Source organism: Gossypium hirsutum, chromosome A08 (assembly GCF_007990345.1).
Source record: "Gossypium hirsutum isolate 1008001.06 chromosome A08, Gossypium_hirsutum_v2.1, whole genome shotgun sequence".
In the NCBI taxonomy this organism is placed as follows: Eukaryota; Viridiplantae; Streptophyta; class Magnoliopsida; order Malvales; family Malvaceae; genus Gossypium; species Gossypium hirsutum.
In genome coordinates this window covers 122,688,704-122,698,408 of record NC_053431.1, presented here as the reverse complement: position 1 = coordinate 122,698,408, position 9,705 = coordinate 122,688,704, and the positions used below count along the sequence as shown (strand labels likewise).

Here is a 9,705-nt window from a genome sequence, read left to right as displayed (position 1 = left end):
ACCGCGTCGGATGCACTATCAAAGTTCAGCTTCCATGGATGTTCTTCAGTAGTTGCCATATACATCAACTCCTCGTTAGGGAAATCAAAGCTCAATGGCCCATAATCTTCTAGAGTTCTGCTAGCTAGAAATTCTGCTATCGCGCTTTCTTTATAGCCTTTTGACTCATATAGACTATATTAAACTCTGAAAGTAGTACTTACCACATTGCCATTCTTCCATTTAGGGCTGTTGACTCCATCATGTATTTTAATGGATCAAGTTTCGAAATTAACCAAGTCGTATGATATAGCATATATTGCCTCAATCTTCGAGTCGTCTAGATTAAAGCACAACACAACTTCTCAATTGGTGAATATCTCATCTCACACTCTGTGAATTTCTTACTGAGGTAATATATCGCCTTCTCTTTCCTTCCTGACTCGTCATGTTGACCAAGCACACATCCTATAGAATTACTAAACACTGATAAGTACATAATTAATGGCCTATCTGGACTGGGCGGGGTTAACACTGGAGCGTTTAACAAGTATTGCTTAACTTTATCAAAAGCATTCTGGCATTCCTCATCCCAAGTACCTTGGTTGTGTTTTCTAAGGAGGCGAAATATAGGATCACATTTCTCGGTTAATTGTGAAATAAACCGAGCGATATAATTCAGCCTTCCAAGAAAACCCCAAACTTCCTTCTGAGTACGTGGTGGAGGCAATTCTCGTATAGCTCTAACCTTGTCTGAGTTAACTTCTATTCCCTTTTCGCTGACCACAAAGCCCAATAATTTCCCCGACCTAGCTCCGAAGATGCATTTTGTCGGATTAAGCTTCAACTGAAACTTCTTCAATCTCAGGAACAACTTCCTCAAGACTTCAATATGCTCCGTCTCTGTTCGAGATTTGACAATCATGTCATCAACATACACCTCAATCTCCTTGCGCATCATATCGTGAAATAAGGTCACCATAGCCTTTTGGTATGTTGCCCCTATGTTCTTCAGCCCGAAGGGCATTACCTTGTAACAAAAGATGCCCTACAATGTTATAAAGGTGGTTTTATCCATGTCCTCAGGATGCATTTTTATCTGATTGTACCCTGAGAAGCCAGCCATAAAAGAAAACAACGAATATCCCGCTGTATTGTCCACCAAAGTGTCGATGTGCGGTAAAGGAAAGTTGTCCTTTGGGCTAGCTTTGTTCAAATCTCTGTAATTAACATACATTCATACCTTCCCATCCTTCTTAGGGACAGACACAATGTTAGCCACCCATTCTGAATACTTAACCTCTTGTAGGAATCCAGAATCAAACTGCTTCTTGACTTCATCTTTTATTTTCAGCACAATATCAGGCCTCATCCTTCGCAATTTTTGTTGGACTGGCTTGCAATCTTATCTTATGGGGAGACGATGTACAAAAATATCAGTATTCAACCTCTGCATATCCTCATATGACCATGCGAAGATATCTTTGAATTTACGTAGTAGCTCAACAAAACTTTGTCTCGTTTCCTTTGCAATATGTGTCCCAATTTCACCTCTTTTCCTTCCTCCAAGACTACATTCTCTATTTCCTCTCTCTCACAGGGTAGTATTTGTTTCTCCTCTTGTTTCACCATTCTCAATAAATCTGGAGGCACATCACAATCCCTGTCATCTTCAAAATCCTAAGGTTCTTCTAAACATATGTCTTGCTCAAAAGAGAATTCAGGATTTGTAGTATCAGTGCTCATGTCATTGACATCTAGGGACCTGCGAGATACGAAAGAATGTACAAAGAATGAATTGAATTTATGAATGTTTATTTATGAATTATGAATGAAATGAAAAAAAAAATTGAAAGAATTTAAAAAAAGGTCAAAATAATATTGATATGTATAGAAGAATATTCACTCGAACAAAAGTTGTGTTTTATTGAAATGTAAATATCCGAACATGAGCCTATTTTACAAATGAAATCTTATTACTCCTAGGCTCTAGAGCAACAAGAGTGTTCTGAAAATTACTCTAAAAAGTCTTTAAAAACTACAGGAAGTTCTTCTGCAATCCAATTGTTTAAAGAGCTTCCCGGTTCGTAAGGGCAAATACCCTCAAGGTTTCTTTCGTTCAGACTCTTCATTATGTACAGCATTGATGTGATAACTTCCTTTTTCGAGCAACCCTCTCTCAAGGTGAATTATCCCTCCTGATATAAAGGTTTGGGATGTATGAGGGAACGTCATCAATTCCCACTCTACTTCTCTTCCACTTAAACGCGCCCTTCTTCTTTCTTGACGCTTCTCTATTTCCTTCCTCCTCTGCTTGTGATCTGGCCTGAAACCCAAGCCAAAAGGGTCTCTCTTCTCTTTTAGTTCTGGAGCTTGAATTCCTCATTGGAGAAATCTTTCCAATCCTTTTCCTGGCAAAGCTCCTTTCCCCACTGTCATCTGCAAACCCATTCTTGTGGTTCTGGATATCTTAGGCACCGACACCTCATTCCCCTCTGAAATAAATGTTGCATTAACGAATTCTAAGGAGCAAAAAGAACACTCAACAGCCTCTTCGTTTGGCTCTACATAGGGTGCGTCACTGGTGACTTCTGCTATGATATCTTCTTCTACATTTATGGTGACTAGCCATCCGTCTGCTACAAGCTTCAATTTTTGGTGCAAAGATGAGGGCACTGTTCCTGCCGAATGTATCCAAGGCCTCCCTAACAAGCAATTATAAGAGGGATTGATGTCCATCACTAAAAAGTCTACCTCATACACATTTGGCCCAATCAGCAAGGGGATATCAATCCTTCCCATGACATTTCTTTCCGTGCCATCAAATGCCCTCACTATATTATAGCATGTTTTCATGTGAGAACTGACTATGGGCAATCTGTTCAATGTGGACAATGGCAGGACATTTAAAGCTGACCCATTATCAATAAGCACACTCAGCAATGTATATCCTTTGCAGTGAGTGGTGATGTGCAAAGCTTTAGCTGATCCCATGCCACCAGGTGAGATTTCATCATCATTAAAATAAATGAAGTTATCAGCGCTTATGTTACTAACCAATCGATCCAACTTGTTGACAGATATATCATTAGTAACGTAAGTCTCGTTGAGCACCTTCATTAATGCCTCACGATGTACCTCTGAACTCCGAAGCAAAGCCAACACTGATATACGAGCTGGTTGTTTGCACAATTGTTCAACCACGCTATACTCACTGTGTTTCAGGAATTTTAAAAACTCTCTAGCTTCTTCTTCCTTCACTGGTTCATTAACAAGTACCTCAGCCCTATTCTTCTTCTCAACGTCAAAGGCTTTCACTTTCATAGGCTCAACTCTGATGCCTTTTACATCATAACGCTTCCCATTACGTGTGTAGGATCCTTCAACTTGGGCCTCCTTAGAAGTACTAGCTATATCTTCTCTCTCCGGTATTGTCACAGTGCAGTCATAATTCCAGGGTACCCTCTTGTTATCCTTATAAGGAAAGGAAACAGGTTTGTGAATAATGACTTTTGGCACTGTTTGTATCTCAATTTCATTATTCCTTGGTAGAGAAATAATGATCCTTGGCCGGTTGATTCTTTGATTCTTTGGTTCACCTTCCAATGCGCATACATAACCCTTATCTGAGCCAACTTCGTAAAATTCTAGCTCCTTATTATTCATAAGGCTTTGTACCAAAGCCTTAAACTCGTCATATTCCTGGATCTCGTGTAATATCCCGAAGTAAGGCCTAATCGGAATAGTGGTTTCGTGACCACAAATCCGAGATAGAAATAATTACTTTATAATTATTTTAAGGTTTATGATATGATTGCATAATTTTGTGAAAATTTCGTGATGAAATTTTTAGCATAACGAGTTTAATTTAAAGTTAGGGACTAAATCAAATAAGTTGGAAAACTTGCATTCTAGAAGTTTTTAGTATGAAATTGCTTTGAAATATTAATTAGGAGGTCTTAAATGGTAATTTGACCAATTTTAAGTTCATGGACAAAATTAGGACATGGAAGGAATTTTTGGAAAGTTTAGTAGTAAGGGCATTTTGGTCATTTGGATATTAAATGAAATAAAAATAGGAAAAATAACCCAAAATGATCATCTTCTCCATATTGTTCTGTCGATTTTTTCTCTCCTCCATAGCTGGGGTTTCTTCAACTTTCAAACTTCATATTAAGTGATTTCAAGCCCCGTTTTTAATGATTTTTATGTTTTTGAAATCCCGGTAGCTCAATTTAGCTTATGTTAACAATAATTCAGCCTATGGTTCATATTTGGAAAAATACCCATAGGTGAAATTTGTGTATTTTGGTGTTTTATGACAGAATATGAGGTTTTAAATTTTGTTAGAAAACTTGTGCTACTCAGTTTTGAGTAAAAACGAGTAAAAATGCTTAATCGGTAAAATTATTTAGTAGTCATAAATACATGTTAGAGTGAGAATTTGATGTTGCCATAGAAGCGAAAAATGATCAGAATGTCATAAAACATAATAATAAGGGATGAAGTTTAATTCCCGAGCCTAGGGGCAAAAGTGTAATTATGCAAAAGTTTAGGGGCAAAATGGTAATTTTGCCAAAGTTCGTATTAAGTACTGTTTTAATGAATGTATGTATTAAATAAGATTAATTGGGTATTATAGATAAAGAGAAACGAGATTCAAGTCGTGATCGAGGGTAAAACAAAGTTTACGAGGAATAGGCTCGATTGTTAAAAATTTTGTACCGAGGTAAGTTCATGTGTAAATAAGGTAGCATAATTGTTATTTCTAAGTTATTGATGTTAAATATATGATATGCTGATTTTTATCATGAAATATATGCTTTGTGGTTATTTTCGAATAAAATGCAAATTAAGTGTATTATTTGTTAAATATAAAATGCTATCGAGTATTGGTTTCGGTATTTTACGGAAGATGGCAAGGAGATGTGTTTGAGGAAAATCCCGTTTGAACCTTAGGAATAGATTAGGATACAAGTGACATGTCACTAGGATGGTTGAACATCCGAACTCGTTAAGTTGAGTCCGAGTTCACTTATGGATGTGAAATGTCCGAACTCGTTGAGTTGAGTTCGTGAGATGTAACTAGGCATCCGAACTCGTTGAGTTGAGTCCGAGTTCACTTATGGGCGGGTTACATGGTAGCTTGGCTACAAATGTGGCACTTATGTGCAAATTATCCATGTATCCGAGTTATATTCCGATGTGTTCAACGGGTAAAATTTCTAGTGAAATGGAAGAACACTTAAGATGTAGGTGACGTATTGGTAAGTATTGTGAAATGGACACTTTGGATAGGTATGTACTTAACCTTCGGGTTGAAAATAGATACAACAACGATAAGGTGGTAAGATGATTAATGATGTTTAGAAATGTGATATATGTTTTGGTGATACCATGCTAAGGTTGTTTGGTATAATTGTATTGTTATGTTACTTGTTATTTGCATATGACTTACTAAGAATTTATGCTTACTCCCTCCTTTTCATTCGCTGTAGATTTGAATAAGCCGGCTTAGGAATCGGAACAGGTCGAAGGTTCGATCACACTATCCGAAGGACTCTTTTTGGTAAATGGCTTATAAAACTTAAGTATGGCATGTATAGCAATACACCTATTTTGTGTAAATAATTTTGTGATATGGCCATGATTTGGTTGATAAAATGCTTAATAATGATAAGTCATGGAAAATGCTAAGTTAGATCATGTTTGATGTCATGGAAGTTTAATATGTTATCTAGATCATAAAAACTCATAAAAAGATGAAATTTGCCATAAACAGAATATTGCAGCAACACTGACATGAGTTTGAAAATTTACTAAAAATCATAGAAATTGAATTTGGTGATGGATTAAATATGACATTGAAGCCTAGTATGTCTAGTTTCATATAAAATAAATCAAACAAGTAAAGGAATTATATGTTATAAGATATTTGAATTTTAGTGAAACAGGGCCAGAGCGATTTCTGGATCCCCTGTTCCAACTTTAGAAATTTACCATAAATTGTAAAAAAATAATTAGGTGGTGTATTTTATATTCTTGGAATTATTATTGAGTCTAGTTTCGGAATAAATAAATAGCATAGTCATATAAACTTTTCACAGAGAGAAATATGGTTCGTAGTAAACAGAGGTCAGTCCAGTCAAGTCCTGAAATAGGGGTAAATTTAACTAATAAACTGTATTAATTGGCCCAACCAAAAATTCTATAAAAATATTAGTAAATAGATATATGAGTCTAGATTTAAGGAAAATTTACGGATCTTGATTTCAAGTTTTGTAACTCGAGATATGATTTTTCTTGTAACTGTGACGCAGGTAGCTAGAAAGCTGTGAATGTAGAAATAAATGATTCGAAGTTCTTAATTCGATAAATTATGTTCGGTAACACCTCAAGCTCGACTCCAGCGACGGTCTCGGGCATGGGGGCGTTACATTTCATGTCCCTTTTCTGCATGGAACTCGCAGTAGTCCCTTGCTCATTTATTTCCTTCTTCAGAGATTATCATTTCTCTTTTCACCATTTCTTCCCAGATTACTTTCATCGGCATTCTTACCTCAGCCACGTCCTCTTTAATCCTTCTCATACCAGTGTCCCCAATTACGTTTACCCCTTGATCACCATGGTTTGGCAACGGGTTCTCTGTACTAGGGGTGTCGTCAATCTTTACGACCCCCATCTTGATAAGTCTTTCCACTGCTTTATTAAAGCCAGTGCAATTTTCGATTGAATGCCCCGATATCCCTGCATGGTATTCACATTTGGCATTTGCATCATACCATTTGGGATATGGGGGTTGCAGTGGTTTCAAATGAAAAGGAGCTATTGCATGCGCATTAAATAAACTTTGATAAAGCTCCTGATACGTCACCGGAATAGGCGCAAATGAGACCTTCTCAGAATTTTGTCTCGAACCAGATCCCTGCTTTTGGGAATCCTGTTGCCCAACTGTAGTTGCTCTGGGCTGACTAACCGTAATCGCATTTGACTTATAACTACTCGTATTGTTCACCTCATTATCTTTCCTTCTTGGTGCCGATCTTTTAGCAGTTTCCCCCTCTATCTTGCCACCCCTTATGGCGTTCTCAATCATCTCTCCTCCCATAACTATATCAGCAAAGCTCTTGGTGGTACTTCCAATCATGTGAGTAATGAATGGGGCCTTCAAAGTGTTAATGAACTGCATGGTGGTTTCTTTTTCCAAGACCGGTGGTTGAACTTGCATGGCAACCTCCCTCCACTTCTGTGCATATTGCCTAAAGCTCTCATTAGGCTTCTTTTCCATGTTCTGCAAAGTGATTCTATCAGGATTCATGTCAGCCAAATGATTATATTGCTACATTAAGGCTTGTGCTAAGTCTCTCCAAGAACCGATCCTTGTGCGACTCAATTGATTGTACCACCTAGCCGCTGCCCTAACCAAACTGTCTTGAAAACAATGGATCAATAATTGATCATTGTTTACATAGCCAGTCATTCACCTACAGAACATGGTGATATGGGCCTCAGGGCAAGTAGTCCCATTGTACTTCTTAAATTCCGGCATCTTGAACTTTTGAGGAAGCACCAAATCTGGGACCAACCTCAAGTCCTTAGCATCAATTCCCTGACGATTATCAGCATTTTCTAATGCCTTAAATTTCTCCTCTAACCATCTGCAACGTTCCTCTAATTGCCTTGATGATTCGAGTCTCATATCTTCCCTCTTAGCTATATCTAAATCAGAGATGACTGGATTGGTAGGGTTATCTCCTGGGTTGAATCCCGAGCCGGTTTGAAAATTCATGGGTATTCCAGCATCGACTTGCCCATGTTGAGGCCTTATTGTGATGGACAGCCTTCGAGGATATGCCTCAAGTTGAGTTTGCACATGAGGTGGAGTAAAACCAGGAGGATGATTCTCGTTATCCTCTTCAGTGATAGTTATAGGGGCCTTTCCTTTATCCGTTGTCCCCTTCAGCAACTGAGCCATCTCAGCCATTATATTCCTTTGGGCCTCCAACATTTGATCCTTCATTTCTTGCTAGATTTTTGCCAATTGTTCCTGCAATTGTTCTTACATTTCTTTCTAGATCTGCTCAAATCTTTCATCCATATTCTTTATCTTAGTGCGTGTACCGTAAGGATGTGTTACTTCCAGGTTTTCTTTCTCTCTCTCTCTCTATACTTTTAACTAATTAGGGTCCTTCTATAAATTGGAATGCATATGATGTGATGAGATGCAAAAGCATGAATGCAAAAAGATATCGATTCTGATTCAGTTTATTTTAGAAAACGTTATTTAAGAAACAAAAATCTTTACACAAAACGAATTACAAATGTGCTTTCGCCCTCAGGCCCAGAGTTTTAACCCTATTCAATAACAAAGCTAACTCTCGGCCTCTATCTGACACTGACTCATACTTTGCACTCAGTACATTAGCTTGCGTTGCCAGGTCTTGTAAATGATCAGCAACCTCTTGAATCTGGACTATGGCTTCTCCCATGAGATAGTCCCTATCTCTGACTTGATCTTGAAAGTGGTGAAGCTCTCCCTTCCAATTTCCTTCTCTTGCCTCAAGCTGCTTAATCTGAAGTTCACAGTTCTACAATGCTACTTCCAATCCTCCAATATTGTGCTTCATTTTCTCGATCTTGTTCAGACTTGCCTTTAACTCGACCATAGAGTTACGACTTCGGTGATGATGAAGAGATCATCCAAGCTCAGTCACCTTAGCTTTTAATCATTTATTCTCCTTCTCTAGGGTCTGATTTTGCGCCTGCATCTTTTGAAACTTCTTCTCCCAATACTCGGCTCTGGCTCTTTCTTCTTGAACCTCTTGCTGCCACTGTTCTGGAGACTTCCCAATCCAGCTATCTTCATTGATAGTTGTATCCTCTTATATTGCGTCTTCAAGTCATCTCGGTCTTCCTCAATTTTCCCCTTTTCCTTTCTCACTTTTTTTACCTTGATTTTCTGAACGTCGACGTCTAAGCTTAGATACATCTTCTCCTCCTCAAGCCTCTCTATCTTTTTCCCGAGCTCCAAATTCTTTCTTTCGAACTCTTGTTTTATGACTTCTAACTCTGATGGAATCACTCGTAAACTCTCCTCCATCGATCGAGCAGCTCCCAAACTCGGCCTAGGGATGTTATCACTGATCCTCTTGCTAAACCACCCTTTGTACTCAAAGGTTGTCGTCGGACCTTCAGTCAGAATCTTCACACAACAAATCTTCTTCTAAGCCTCGGAAATCTCTAGCATCTTCTTCTTATAATGATCCCCCTTATATGAGTAATCACTTGGAGCTAACCCTTGTATTGCTGGTATAAACTGCCCCGCTTTGTATTGCCTTAGGACGAGTAATGGTGCATAACCAACAACTCCCCAAATTTCAGGAAGAGGTACCCAATCAAAACTTTCGCAACGATAAAGGATTTCATTAGGAGCCATCCAAGGGGCTTTCCACATTACATCTTCCTCTCGGAGATTCTGATGTATTTCCATCCACCTTTCCTCTGTAATGTTGTCCCTCCTCGGCATAACTGCTGCTTCCCTTAAGGGAGAATAATCCTCAAGGAACACTCGGCAAGGAACCTTATCAACTTTCCAAAAGTGACTGTGGAACCATACTAACAACAACTGTGCACATCCAATGAATCTACCTTCACTAGCTCTCTGACATGCACTCAAGGATCTAAACGTCTCGGCTAGGATTGCAGGCACAGGTGTGTTCTATTTAC

General features: G+C 38.4%; 1 protein-coding gene across 1 annotated transcript; it reads right to left on the bottom strand.

Moving 5' to 3' along the window:
• Nucleotides 1-2,361: 2,361 nt before the first annotated feature.
• On the bottom strand, nucleotides 2,362-3,645 carry LOC107958159 (uncharacterized). Its single transcript, XM_041076023.1, has one exon. It carries the CDS (start codon nucleotides 3,643-3,645, stop codon nucleotides 2,362-2,364), a length of 1,284 nt encoding a protein of 427 aa, XP_040931957.1.
• Between the last annotated feature and the right edge of the window lie 6,060 nt (nucleotides 3,646-9,705).

What these genes read in the sequence shown, in the direction of transcription:
- LOC107958159 (XM_041076023.1), bottom strand. Translation starts at nt 3,645, where the DNA reads ATGAATAATAAGGAGCTAGAATTTTACGAAGTTGGCTCAGATAAGGGT.